This window comes from Cetorhinus maximus, chromosome 17 (genome assembly GCF_964194155.1).
Source record: "Cetorhinus maximus chromosome 17, sCetMax3.hap1.1, whole genome shotgun sequence".
NCBI lineage: Eukaryota > Metazoa > Chordata > Chondrichthyes > Lamniformes > Cetorhinidae > Cetorhinus > Cetorhinus maximus.
Genome location: NC_135895.1, coordinates 61,928,524 through 61,943,449, shown reverse-complemented (window position 1 = coordinate 61,943,449; position 14,926 = coordinate 61,928,524). Strand labels below are relative to the sequence as shown.

Sequence of the window (14,926 nt, the reverse complement as noted above, 5' to 3'; positions counted from 1 at the left end):
CACTACTGTGCATCAAGTTGTCTGTTTCTCTATTTCAGGTTTTGTATTTTTATTGCTCTTAGGTACCAGCGCCAGCTTTTGTTCAGACATCTGTAGCTCCTGTTGAAATGTTCTATAATCAGGTAAGAAACTGAAAATGCATCCAAGCCCTGCAGCAACTAAAAGCCAATGAGCATTACCAAATCTTTCAGCACCTCTTCTCTCTAGAAATTGCCAATTGCCTGCAGTTACATTTTCAACAACCGATCTTGGTAGTTTTTTGTATGATTGTTCTTAGATTTGTATGAAAAATTCTTCCAGATTTCCCTTCTCATTCGCAACTTCCTGATGTTTCCTGATATTCAGTTTGCTTAGAATTTGTTCACTATGATAATAAGTTAATGTTATCCCTACTTTTCAGGTTTATAAACCCAAACTTGGTACCCTTGTTAATTGTACATCAATTGTGTTTAATTATATTCAAGTGGAGGGCATAAGTTGAGCTTTCACTTGAGCAGTTATAATGGAATGTTGGCCTTTATTTCAAAGGGAATGGAGTATAAAAATAGGGAAGTCTTGCTAAAACAATACAAGGTACAAGTTAGACCAAACCTAGAATGCTGTGAACAGTTTTGGTCCCCTTATTTAAGGAAAGATATAGTGGCATTGAAGGCAGTCCAGAGAAGGTTCACTAGGTTGATCCTGGGTATGGAGGGATTTTCTTATGGGAAGAGGTTGAGTAGATTGGGGCTGTACTCATTGGTGTTTAGAAGAATGACAGGCGACCTTATTGAAACATATAAGATTATTGGGAGGCTTGACAGGATAGATGCTGAGAGGTTGTTTCGCCTTGAGTGTGTCTAGGACCAGAGGGCATAATCTCAGAGTAAGGGGTTGCCCATTTAAGACAGATGAGGAATTTCTTCTTTGAGGGTAGTGAATCTGTGGAGTTCTTTACCGCAGAGGGCGGTAGAGGCTGGGTTGTTATTCAAGACTGAGATAGATTTTTAATCAGTAAGAGAATCAAGGGTTATGGGAAAAAGGCAGGAAAGTGGAACTGGGGATTATCAGATCAGCCATGATCTCATTGGTGGAGCAGACTCGATGGGCCGAATGGCCTACTTCTCCTACATCTTATGGTCTTATGAGATACTCATTGAAACTGGAGTTTAATTGAGTTTGGAGATTATACTTGTATTGTTTCAATCTGTAAATATTAGACTGAGTAAAGATTTGTCTTCAGTTCTATCCTTCACCAACTGGCTTTTTTGAATTTAACACCCTGTTGTTCCCTCATGCCCCACTGTTTCTTGGGTATTTTGCATTATGGAGGTCTTTCATCTAGTCTTCATTTTTTTAAGTCAGTTTAGCCACATTGTATACATCTATGGAGAAAAATGCAAATTTTTTATGTATAGGAGACTTGAATTTTTTCATGTTCCCTTCTGAGGAATATGTGTGGTAGGAAGACCACACCTGAAAGATTAAGCTTCTCCATAGAAGGCTAAATGGACATTGCAATTATAGATAAAAGAATGACTTGCATTTTTTATGGCTCTTTTCATGACCACTGAACACCATAAAGCACTTTACACTTCAAAAGTATGTTATTGTAGTCACTGTTGTAGTGTAGGAAGCATTGCACCCAGTTTGTGCAGAGCAGGCTCCTACAGATAGCAAATGTGGTACTGTAATAACCAGCAAATCTGTTTTTGTGATGTTGATTGAGAGATGAATTTTGGCAGGACACTAGGAATAAATACCCTGCTTCTCTTCAAAATAGTACCATGGGCTCTTTTACATGCACCTGAGAGAGCAGTCAGAACTACGGTTTAATGTCTTGTGAAGGATGGCACCTCTGATAGTGTAGGATTCCTTTAAAACTGCACTGGATTGTCAGCCCTCATTTTTGTGCTCATGTCCTGGAGAGGATCTTGAACCTGGAACCTTGTGACTTAGAGGCTGAGTGCTGCCAACTGAAACACACTTGACACAGTTTCATTAACTCACATCAGTTCTTTCTGAAAACAAGTTAGCAGCCTGCCATATTTGTCTCATTGTTGTACACATACTGCTGCTCTTGATTAAGACTTCAGCCAGTGTGGGGCTGGGTGAGGGAGGTGAATTATGGAATGTGGTCAGTGGGGGTGCGGGGGGTGGTGTAGGAATTGAGGACTTGGCTTCTGGCAGCTCTTAGATTGTGTTTTTGAGTACTTCTAAATATCAAATCATCAACTATCCACATAATCATTAAATAAAAGATTATTCTGAAGATTCCACCAACAGTGGCTGTGGTTTTTAGCAGGAAATGGATGTAATATAAGGTGCTGGGGCAATATGGTGTAGGGTTTGTTACTGGGCTAAATATGTTGGTCTGAGTGTTGTCGTGCGTTTGTACTGTTCGGTTTTGGCTTGTGTTCAGCGAACTGGGTAATAAAAGGAGCTTAGTGCAAGTTGATTAAATTAGAAAGTTTTCAGAGCACAAATCTGAAAGAATTAACTATTTAAGGCAGCAAACTTTCTTCTATTTATATTGGCGGATTTCAGGCAAAGCTCATGATGCATTTATCTATATCCCTTTGCAAACTCTTTGCTTTCCTACTTATCTTTGTCTCATCAGTAAATTTAGCTACAATACGGGTGGGCTCTACAAGTCATTGATGGAGATTGTAAATAGCCGATGCCCCAGAACTGATCCCTGTGGCACTCACTAGTTACAGTTTGCCAACCTGAAAATGACCCATTATCCCAACTCTGTTTCCTGTTACTTAACCAATCTACTATCCATACCCAACATCATGAGCTCTTGTGCAGTAACCTTTAAAATAGCACCTTTATCGTTTGCCTTTTTGAAAATTAAATACTACTGTATTCAGTTTGTTTGTTACATCCTCAAGGAACTCTAATAAATATGTTAAACATGATTTTCCTTTCATAAATCCATGTTGACCCAGTATGATCATAATATGATTTTCTAAATGTCCTGCTACAACCTCATTAGTAATGGATTCTAGCATTTTTCCAATGACAGATGTTAGACTAACAGGCCTATAATTTTCCTGTTTTCTCACTCCCCCTTTCTTGAATAGAGGTGTTATGTTTGCAGTTTTCCAATTAGCTGCAATCTTTCCAGAATCTAGGGAATTTTGGAAGATTAGAGCCAGTGCATCCTCTATCTCTGCAGCCACTTCCTTTACGATCCTAGAATAGAGGCTATCAGGCCCAGAGGCCTTGTCAGCCTTTAGTCTCATTAATTTTCCTAGTACTTTTCTCTATGGTCATGATTATTTTAAGCTCCTCCCTACTATTCTTGGGATACTTTGTGTCTTCTACTGTGAAGACATAGAAAATAATTGTTCAAAGTCTCTGCCATTTCTTTGTTTCCCATTATTAAATCTCTGCCCCCAAGGGGGACCGTCTGACTGGAGAACTCCGCTGCCAAAAAGGTAACCTTAAAACACATCTTGTAGCTGCTTAAGAGGTGCTAGAGGTGACCCAATCATAAAACTGCTCAGTTTCCTTTTACCTGGGAAACATCATAGCCTTGATACTTCTGAGAACAGAGTGGAATGGAACTGGATCCTGCATCAGCCGGACCTTGTCCTTGATAATCAGGCTCACCCTCACACTATCCAATTTTGCAGGGCATTTCAGACTTTGCTTCGTTTGAACAATGTTCTGCTTGGATGAGCATGGATGACATGCTATGCTCAGCCTGTGTTTTGCCATATCAGGAATTGTTCCTAGCACAGTCCGCTAGTGCAAAGACTCAAGTTACTTAGTGGATATAGTCAGACGTCCTCACACTTTGCATAGGCCACATTCAGCAAAGGTTGTTTGGGAACACTGGGATAATATTTGGTGTATTTCAGCCATCCTTGGGACATAAAACAGGTTTAGTATTCATCAGTTTCAAGATGTGTGTTGCATCTAATCTGGATTGGTGCCAAGGCCCTAGCCATATTAGTCCATAATGTTTTTGAATATCCTTGATGGGCAGCTGAATTTAGCACTGGCTCAATTTAAAACTGCAAAGGAGGGTCTGTTTGCCTGTTGGAGCCCTTCTGCAAAATGTTTGAAAAACTAGGTGGTGCACATACTGTGAAAAATCAGAATTTTTCCAGTTCTGCGACAGCTTCCAGTGGTAATTAAAGGGACAGCTATAGGCTACTAAAGAAATGGTACAATAAGCTTTTTTGTTTTACTTTCCATTTTGTGCAGTAGCAACTGTGCTCCTTCCAAAACTAGTGTACTACAATGGGCAGCTGTGGGCTGTACGTCACAGAATCACAAATTGTTGCAGTGCAGAAGGAGGCCATTCGACCCATCATGTCTGCACTGTCTCTCTGAATGAGCAGTTCACCTAGTGCCATTCCCCTGCCACCTTCCCATAACCCTGCACATTTTTCCTTTTCAGAGAAGTCTAATTCCCTTTTGAATGCCTTGAATAAACCTGGTTCCACCACACACTCAGGCTGTGCATTCGAGACCCCAAAAACTTGCTGCGTGAAAATGTTTGTCGTCCTCTTACTTTTGTTTGCTTTGCTAATTACATTAAATCTTTGCCCTCTCCTCTATCCAATTCATGAGGGGGAACTTTTCTCTATCTACTCTGTCCAGACCCCTCGTGCTTTTGAATACCTTTATCAAATCTCCTCTCAGCCCTCTCTTCTCCAAGGAAAACAGTCCCAACTTCTCCAAACTACCTTCATAACTGAATTTCCTCATCCCTGGAACCATTTTCATGAATCTATTCTGCACTTTCTCCAATGGCTTCACATCCTTCCTCAAGTGCCCAGAACTAGACGCAATACTCTTGCTGAGGCCAAACTAGTGACTTATACAAATTCAGCATAACCTCCCCGCTCATGTATCCTATGCCCCCATTAACCAAGCCTGGGTTACGGTATGCAATGTTAACTGCCAACTTCAATTATTTATGCACATATGCACATAGTTCCCTCTGCTCCTACACCCACTTCAAAGTTGTATCCTTTATTTTATATTGTATCTCCATTATCATCATCATACCAAAATGAATCACTTCACACTTCTCCACATTGAACTTATCTACCACCTGTCCACCCATTCCACCAATTTGCCTATGACCCTTTGAAGTTCTACACTATCCTCCTCTCAGTTCACAATGCTTCCAAGCTTTGTAATCTGAACATTTTGGAATTGTGCCCTGTACACCAAGGTCTAAGTCATTAATATACATCAGGAAGAGCAAGGGTCCACTGACCCTGAGAAGCTTCACTACAAACCTTCCTCCAGCCGAGAAACATCCATTAACTACTATTTCCTGTCACTCAGCCAATTTTGCATCCATGTTGCCACCTTCCCTTTTATGCTATGAATTCTAACTTTGCTCACAAGTCTGTTGTGTGACACTATCAAATGCCTTTTGGAAGTTCACGTGCACCACATCAACAGCATTGCCCTTATCAACCCCCTCTGCCTCTTCAAAACTCTTCAACATAGTTAAACACTAAATTCTCTTACAAATTCATGCTGACTTTCCTTAATTAACCCACATTTGCCCATGTGACTATTAATTTTTTCTGGATTATTGTTTCCAGATGCCCCTCCTCCATGTATTGCAGCCCAGCCCTGCACTCCTGCTCCTCCTTTCTCTCCTGGATCACTGCTATGTGAGTGCTGCTCTTTGTGACTGCACTGGTGGGATGGGGATGTCGCAAAGTATTGCCGGGGGGCGGGGGAGAGACACAATGTTTAAAAGTTTGAAAGGAGCAGCGTCCGAGAGCATAGTGTCCCATTTGAGGATGTGGCAGTACCATGCACAGGACACTGCAGACTGTATGTTTGACACCCCTACACTGGTAGCTGCATCCATGTTGGTGAGGATGGAGGTCAGGGATCAGGGCATCCATTCAACAATTTAATCACTTATAACTGGATTGTTGCATCTTTAATTGAACAGCATTTAAGGAGAAAATGCTGTTTTTGTTACTTCAAACTATATTGTACTCAGGAGAAAAGCAGCTAGGAATGGACGATTAGAGGGGCAGTGGGCGAGGAAATATTGAAATGTGAAACAACAGGATAAGGAAATAAGTCCAATGTATATAACTTTAAAGTGTACGTGAAGATGTTGCTTGGTGAGAACAAAAATTGAGAGTTATGGTGCGAAGATGGACTGGATTGAGATGTCTCAAAAAGCACAGCATGGTTGGACCATATTGCCTTTTGTATTCCTAAAAACTGAGCGCTTTTATTTTTCCCTCTAGCACACATCTGTAAATACCAGTGTGGACTACAGTATGGCTGTGCAGGTGGTGCCTTCTTATTATGCTGCAAGTCAAACCTACTTCCCGGGAAGCATGCAAAGTGGCCAAACCAACAAGGTAGGGTTAATGAATAATGCAAAGTTAAATATTGGTTTGAATGATCTTTTAGGTGACAAATTGGCAAATACTCATTTACATTAATTCCCTGGCTCTTATTTGGTCAAATTCAGACAATATCAAGTAGAAATAGGGGGTGGGAAGAAGAAAATTAGGAGCAGCAGACAAATATGAAGAGTCAGCCAAGGGTCTACAAAGTGAATTGAATTATAATAGCGAATGAAATCAATATTGACATTGAACCTAAACTATATAGAAATGCTAGACTGCAAATAACCTCCAAGTCCATCTAACTTGCCCCACATAGTTGCGATACCTCAAAACACAGGCTGTTAAGGAGAACTGGAAAATTCCTCTGTTCCCCTTAGGAACGTTGAAAGAAAAATGGGTGACATGCATATTTCATACGTTGAACTAGCTCAGCGTGATTTAGGTATCAAGGTATGTAAATAGATTTGCTACTTACCAGGCACAATCCCTGCAAAATAGCAATCAACAAAGTGAGTAGAATGTTGGAACTATGCAGAGGACAAACCAGAGGACATAACGCTAAAATAGTTTATAGTATCCTGGTCACACTGCAACTTTTGAGTGCTATGCCCAAGGTCAGTAAGATGCAAGAGTACACTTAAACCTTGAGCAGAGAAGAGCTGTGAGACTAATTGCTTGTGTTAGAAGGCTGTATTGAGAAGAGAATCCCAAGATTTCCCCCAGAAAGATGGTTGTAGAGCAGTGAGTTTTAAATGAATGAAATCCTTCACCCTATGATTTTGGAACAGTTGATGCTGTTCCTGGGTGAAAAATGTGGAAGTGTTCCTTATCTTGATCGGTACAAAAATTTGAGAGATTTAAAAAAAAACTCATTTAAAGCTCCCAGTGACCCCAAGAGTAAAAGCAACATCTAATGTACTATCTAGACAACATTCCCAAAGTTTGATTTTCCAATCCAGGTGAATTAGCCGACCTTGTCCAGGTAAGCAATGGGGGAAGGGGGTTCTTGCAATTCTCTAACTCCAGTGCGTTATGAAAGGGAAAAAAAAAACACCACTACTGACTGCTGTCCAGTGATTCGTGCTGATAAATGCTTGTGTTGATATTGCAGGAGGATAGGTTCAGGGTCAATAGTAATACCCTGAAAGTTTTAATGTCATGCTGCCATTTTACTGTTTAAGTCTACAGTAATAAATATCAACTGGGGAAAGCCAGCAGAGGGCTGTTGGAGCCATTTCCATCAACGGACAACACCTTTGCTGGGAAGAGTGTAGAAGGAGAAAAATTGGTCCAAAATCAGCACTTCAACTTTGCCTGGTTTAAATCCAAAGACTTGTTTTGTGAAGTATTTGGGATTTTTTTTCTTTGCTATGTATAATTTTTAGTCTTATTCAAGTAATCTAGTGATGTTGTTTGTGATGCTGAAACATTTTCCAAAACACTCATGATGACAGCCCTTCAACAAATTATGAATATAGGAACATACAAAATAGAAGCAGAAGTAGGCCATTCGGCCCCTCAAGCCTGCTCAGCCATTCATTAAGATCATGGCAGATCTGTTTGTTCGAATTCTACATTCCCATCTACTTCCAAAAACCTTAGATTATTGTTTGGCAAGGGAATCAATCTACCCGTGCCTTAAAAATATTCAATGACCCTGCCTTCCTGAGGAAGAGTTCCAAAGTTGCACATCCCCCTGAGAGAAAAAAAATCCTCCTCATCTCTGTCCTAAAAGGACCGCCCCTAATTTTAAAAGAGTGCCCCCTTATTCTGGACTCACTCACGAGAGAGAACATCCTTTCCACGTCCACCTTGTCAATACCGTTCAGGATCTTATATACTTCAATCAAGTCGCCCTCACTCTTCTATACTCCAGTGGAAACAAGCCCAGTCTGTCTATCCTTTCCTCATAAGATAACCCGCTCATTCCAGGTACCAATCTAGTAAACCTCGTCTGAGCAGCCTCCAATGCATTTACATCCTCCCCTAAATAAGGAGACCAAAACTATTTGAGATGTGGCCTCACCAATGCCCTGTATAACTGAAGCATAACGTCCTTACTTCTATAAAAGCCACATACTGCGGATGATGGAAACCTGAAACAAAAGCAGAAAATGCTGGAAAAATTCAGCAAGTCTGAAAGCATCTGTGAAGAGAGAAACAGTTGATGTTTCAAGTCCGTATGACCCTTCTCCAGAGCCCAGAAGAAGAGTCATATGGACTCAAAGCGTCAACTCTGTTTCTCTCTCCACAAATGCTGTCAGACCTGCTGAGCTTTTCCAGCATTTTCTGTTTTCGATCCTTACTTTTATGTTCAATTCCTCTCATAATAAAGGATAGCATTTCATTAGCCTTAATTACTTGCTGTACCTGCATACTAACATTTTGTGACTAATGCACTAGAATGCCGAGATCCCTCTGCAGCTTGGAATTCTGCTACCGTTCTTTGTTAAAGTAATACTTTTTTTTATTCTTCCTGCCAAAGTGTGCACTTTCACATTTTCCCACATTATACTCCATCTGCCATATTTTTGCCCACTCTCACAGCCTGTCTATATCAGTCTGCAGCCTCCTTATGTCCTTCGCAACATATTTTCCTACCTTTGTGCCATGTGCAAATATAGCTACCATGTCGTCATTCGCCTCTTCTAAGTCATTGATATAAATTGTAAAAGGTTGAGGCCCCAGCACAGACTCCTGCAGGACTCCACTTGTCACATTCTGCCAATCAGAAAAAGACCTATTTATGCATACTCTGTTTTCTGCCAGCCAGCCAATCTTCCATCCATGCTAATATGTTACTCTGTACACCATGAGCTTTTATTTTCTGCAATAACCTTTAATGTGGTACCTTATCAAATGCCTTTTGGAAATCCAAGCACAGTACCTCTACCAGCTCCCCTTTATCCACAGCACATGTTACTCCTTCAAAGAACTCCAATAAATTAGTTAAACATGATCTCCCTTTCATAAAACCATGCTGACCCTTCCCGACTACCTTAAGTTTCTCTAAGTGCCCAACTATAATCTCATTAATGATCAATTCTAACACCTTCCCAATGACAGACGTCAAGCCAACTGGCTTATAGTTTCCTGTTTTCTGCCTCCCTCCCTTCTTGAATAGAGAGATTATATTTGCTACTGTCCAGTCTGATGGAACCTTTCCAGAATCTAGGGAATTTTGGAAAATTAACACCAATGCATCTACTACCTCATTAGTCACCACTTTTAAGACCCTAGGATGAAGTCCATCAGGACCTGGAGACTTGTCAGCCTGGAGCTCCATCAGTTTGCTCAGTACTGCTTCCCTAGTGATTGTAATTTTGCCAAGTTTCCCTCTCCCTTCCACCTTCTGATTTACAGCTATTACTGGAATGTTTTTTGTATTCTCTATAGTGAAGACAGAAGCAAAATATTTGTTAATTTCATCCGCCATTTCCTTATTGTCTAATGTCAACTCCCCATTGTCACTCTCTAAGAGGACCAGCACTCACTTTAATTACGCACTTCCTTTTTAAATACCTGTAGAAACTCTTGCTTATCTGTTTTTTGCATTTCTAGCTAGCTTCCTCTCATACTGTAATTTCTTACTCCTGATTAACAATTTAGTCATTCTCTGCAGTTCTTTATGTTCTGACCAATCATCTGGCTTGCCATTCACCTTTGCGCAGTTATATGCTTTCTCCTTAAGTTTGATGCTTTCCTTAACTTCTTTAATTAACCACAGATAGTGGGTTCTCCCTTTAGAATGTTTCTTTATCATAGGAATATACTTATTCTGAAATATCCTCTTAAACGTCTGCCACTGCTTCTCTACTGTTCTATCCCCTAGCCCAGTATCCCAGTTCACTTTAGCTAGCTCAGCTTATGGTTGCTGTTAGGGGACCTCACCCACTCCCACTAGTGACTTTTCTCCAACAATTCCTCATCTCCACCCAAAACAATTCTGCATTCTGATCTCCTGAACCAAGGTTATCTCTAACTATTGCACCAATGCCATCCTTGATCAGCAGTGCTGTCCCTCCATCTTTATCTAGCTTCCTATTCTTCTTGAATGTCATATACCCCTCAATATTCAGAACCCAACCCTTGTCATCCTGCAGCCATGTCTTTGTAATGACTGTCAGATCATATTTATTTACTTCAATACTTCAACGTGCACTATCAATTCATTTACTTTGTTATGAATGCTACACACATTCAGATACAGAGCCTTTAGTTTTGCCTTTTTGTTATTTATCTCTGTAATTCTAGTCTTGACTATTGGTGTATTCCTAGGTTTTATCTCTGTCCCTTCCTGCTATTCTATGACCCTCATTTCCCATATTACTATTGTGGTCTCCTGCCTTGAATCTCCCCTTGATTTGCCACGCCTACCCAAGCTTGATCCCTCATTCCCTTGTTTAGTTTAAAGCCCCCTCTGTATATCACACCTCGTTTCCCTCGTGAAAATAATTCCCATGTGAACCTAATTCGCTACTCACTCAGCCTCCATCTCACTCTGGCTTAGTTGACTGTCTCCTCGCACCCCCCCTTACTGATAGCTGGGTTTGAAAAGGATGTAAACTGCCACTTGCCACTCTTGTCAGCATAGTGGGATTTTTTTTTCCAGCTGTCATAAAGAGCTGGTGGTCGCATACCAGCTGCATATTCAGTGAATGGAAGCCCTTGCGGTTGATGTAGTCCACCATGTGTAGCGATGGAGACCTAAGCGCCACATGGGTGCAGTCGATCATACCCTGCACCTGTGGGAATCCCAGGGCCTGGGATTCCAATGGCCCTTGCATCCTGGCTGTCCTGGTCACAGGCGAAATGCACAAAGTAGTGTGCCCTCAAAGGTGGCATCTGTGACCTCATTGATGCATTTGTGGGTGGTGGCTTGTGAGATCCCACAGAGGTCACCTGTGGAGCCTTGAAAGGAGCCACTAGCATAGAAATTGAGTGCTGCAGTCAGTTTCACAGCCACTGGCAGTGGATGCCCTCCATGTCCCATTGGCGCCAAGTCCTGCAGTAAGTGGCAGATCTGAGCGACCGGGGCCCTAGACATGCGCAGTCTTTGGTGACACTGGTTCTTGGTCATCTGCAGGAATGACAGGCGGTGTCTGTAGACCCTGGATGTCGCTAGGCGCCGACCAGCCACAGCTCACTGTTGCTCCTGGGCAGCGTGTGCAGGAGCACCAGCAGCCCCTTCTTCTTGAGGCTGTCATAAAGAGCTGATCAATATATTGAATTCCAGATCTCATCACAAATACCAATGTGATTCACTGTTTTTTCACACCTTCAGCCAGGATCAGTTTATCACTGATCAGGAAGTGGACCCATACCCAGGGACACTGAGACCAAATTTGCTGTTGGTGCTTAACTCTTTCAGTTTCCAGCTTTGCTTCTTGTCAAATGAAATATAACCACTTAAGCAGGATATCGTAGGGTAACTGGAACCCATTTTACTACACCTTGGATTCATCTCAGCCCTCCAGTGAGGAGAAGGGAATATAGGAGGAAAGATACTTGTTTTGATTCATTTTTTTCCCCTTTTAACAGGGACCTCCTTGTGCTACAGCCCAGCAGTCACTTGCTCCAGGGGCTGGAATCTTAGGTCCAGCCCCAGTGGGAAACCCCATGACTAATTTCAAGGTAAATTTCAAATCCATTTATTTAACTTGTAAAAATCTGAATATACACATTCCTGCTTTTGTTGCACCAATTTAGCCAATGATTTAGCCATTATTTGCAGTATCTCTTGTTATTATGGTTGCTGTATAGGAATGGATTGGAATAGGCTGGAATTGATTGATTTCTGTAGTAATGGAGAGCTTGAGTAGTACAAACTGTCTGTAATACCATGACCCTGCACATAGCATATTGACCACGTCTATCAATGGATAGCACCCTCTGCTGGGAATGCTGACTCCCTAGCTAAGACATCAGACTCTGTTCAGTGAGGGCTCCAATATTGTGTAGAATATTGATAGCTTGACCAGTTATACGGTAGGTGATGTATTTTATAGAATCATAGAAATTAGAGTACAAAAAGAGACCATTGGCCCTTCATATTGATTGGGGTAAAAACTCACGCGAGTTACCATTAAAAGGAGCACTGTTATGGCACAGCCGATGGTAAATGCTGAGCTGCTCAAATGCCAGAGGGAAACTTGAAACAACTTCCACAACTTGTCTTGCAATTTGTATATATTTCGAGATGCATGCCTTGAATTCAGTATTAATAAGACCACCGAGTCTTATAGGTTCCTTACAAAACTAAATTAAACCTTTATTAATAGAAGAAATGATTTGAAGCACATACATAGATCTATAAATGACTACTATGATAACTTCTAGCTCCCCTAGTTAATCTAGTTCCCAGTTATACTTTGGCTAAGGCAACAGTAAATTGCACAGATTTTAAAAGATCCAGGCAAAGTAACCTCAAGTACCCTGAAACAGTCGAATTCAAAGTGAGTTTTCTTAACTTCAGTTCTTTGTAGACAGCAGATTGAGGCTTAGATGCTGGAGGCTTTTCACACTTGTTAGATTTAGAATTCCTTCCCTTGCATACAGCCCTCCCTCCTTTATCCATATTTTCCCCTTTGAATGCAAATTCCCATTGTTTCACTATGTCTTTGGACTTTATCTCTCTAATAAAAAAAAAAATCTCTCAGTACCAATTTTACCAGTAATCTTTGGGACAAATAAACACCCTGTTTCTTGACTTCAACTGGCTAGGTGAAACATTTCACCCCCCTCTTTTGGATTCAAGCTAGTCTGGTTTATTTAAAAATACAAATGTCTCCATTATACCTATGTTTACCTACTTAACATTTCAAACTCAGTTTATCCTCTGATACTTCAACGCCTTCAGACCAGCTGCCTTAAATTCAATTCAGACAGACAGACACACACACACACACACACACACACACACACGCAAGCACATATCCAATGGATAAAAGCTTGGTCAAAGAGTTATGCATCTTAAAGAAGGAAAAAAGTTAGGGTTTAGGGAGGGAATTATAGAGCTTAAATTCTTGGAAGCTAAAGGCATGGCTATCAGTTAAATCAATTGAAATGTCACGCCTAGAATTAAAGGAACATAGATACATTGGAGGGTTGGAGGGGTTAAAAACTGAGGGAACAAAGATTGAGAGGGATTTGAAAACAAGGATGTGAATTTTAAAACTGAGGCATTGTTTAACATGGGAGCCAATGTTGGTCAGCGAGCAAGTGGTGATGGGTGAATGGGACTTCAAGGGAGTTCTGGATGACTTCAAGTTTATAGAAGAAAGAAAGGTAGCCAGCCAGGAATGTGTTAGAATAGTTAAGTTTTGAGGTAAAAAGGTATGGATGAAGGTTTCAACAGGAGATGAGCCAAGGCAGGGATACAGCCTGGCATTGTTGAGGAGGAAATAGGCTGGGGTTGGAAGCTAATTTCAGGGTTAAATATGACACCAAGGTTGTAGCCTCAGGAAGGTGCCAGGAAGAAGGACGGAGTCATAGCTAAGGAATACAGTTTGTAGCAGGGGTTGAAGACAATGGCTTTCCGTCTTCCCAATATCTAACTGGAGGGAATTTTTGCTCACCCTGTACTGTGTGTCGGGCAAGCAGGCTGATAAATTAGCGACAGTGGAGGAGTTGAGAGGTGGTGGTGAGGTAGACCTGGTGGCTGTCATCAGCAACATGTAGAAACTGAATCTTTTTGGATGATGTTGTTGAGGGGCAGCATGCAAATGAGAATCGGGCCAAGAATAGATCCTTTGGGGTTCCAGAGGTAATTGAAGAGGTGAAGCCTGTGGTTAGACAGGTAATAATGGAACCAAACAAGTGTAGGCCCACCCAACTGGACAATGAAAGAGGATGGTGTGGTCAACTATGTCAAAGGCTATAAACTAAACAGAAGTACAAGGAGTGATAGTTTACTTTTGTCATGGTCACATAGGATGTCAATTGTGACTTAGAGCTGTTTCATACAGTGGCAGGGATGGAAACCTAATTAGATCAATATCAGATAAGTCATCCAGGAAATCAAATGGGGAACTTTAGAGGAAACACCTTCTACCCAGAGGGTGGTGAGACTGTGATTCTGCTACCACAAGTGGTTCAGGTGAGTAGAATAGGTGCATTTAAGGGGATGCTGGATAAGCAAATTAGGGAGTTGGAAATGGAGGGCTTTGTTGATAGATGGTGGGAGAAAGCTTGACTGGAGCATAAACAATGGTGTGGACTTGCTCGGACAAATGACGTGTTGCTGTGCTGTATGTTCTGTATAATTTCTTTATTCTTTCATGGAATGTGGTTGTTGCTCACTTGGCCAGCCTTTATTGCCCATCCCTAATATTGATACATTGATCTATGGAAATTTTTCTGTATTCACCCTTTTATCCTTTTTCATGATTTAGAAGACTTGCATTAGATCTTGCTTTCCCCCCCTCCACTGTTTAACCATCTCTGCTACAGCGAACACACTTAAGATTTTTATGGCACGTCATAGAGGCTTGCATTTATATAGTGCTTTTCACGATCACCTGATGTCTAAAAGCGCTTTTAAATTCACTGTTGTAATTTTAGAATAACTATACTCCTCTCAATCCCAA

The 14,926-nt window shown here is 41.2% G+C and overlaps 1 protein-coding gene across 2 annotated transcripts in view; it reads left to right on the top strand.

Moving 5' to 3' along the window:
- Positions 1 to 14,926, top strand: part of raver2 (ribonucleoprotein, PTB-binding 2) — an 87,301-nt gene that overhangs the window by 61,528 nt on the left and 10,847 nt on the right. The window contains exons 13-15 of one of the 2 annotated variants that reach the window (XM_078561307.1): positions 63 to 122; positions 6,231 to 6,347; positions 11,880 to 11,972. In XM_078561307.1, the coding sequence (XP_078417433.1) occupies positions 63 to 122; positions 6,231 to 6,347; positions 11,880 to 11,972 (270 nt within the window). Of the gene's footprint in view, positions 1 to 62; positions 123 to 6,230; positions 6,348 to 11,876; positions 11,973 to 14,926 lie in introns of both variants that reach the window. The other variant, XM_078561306.1, reaches the window with a different exon arrangement.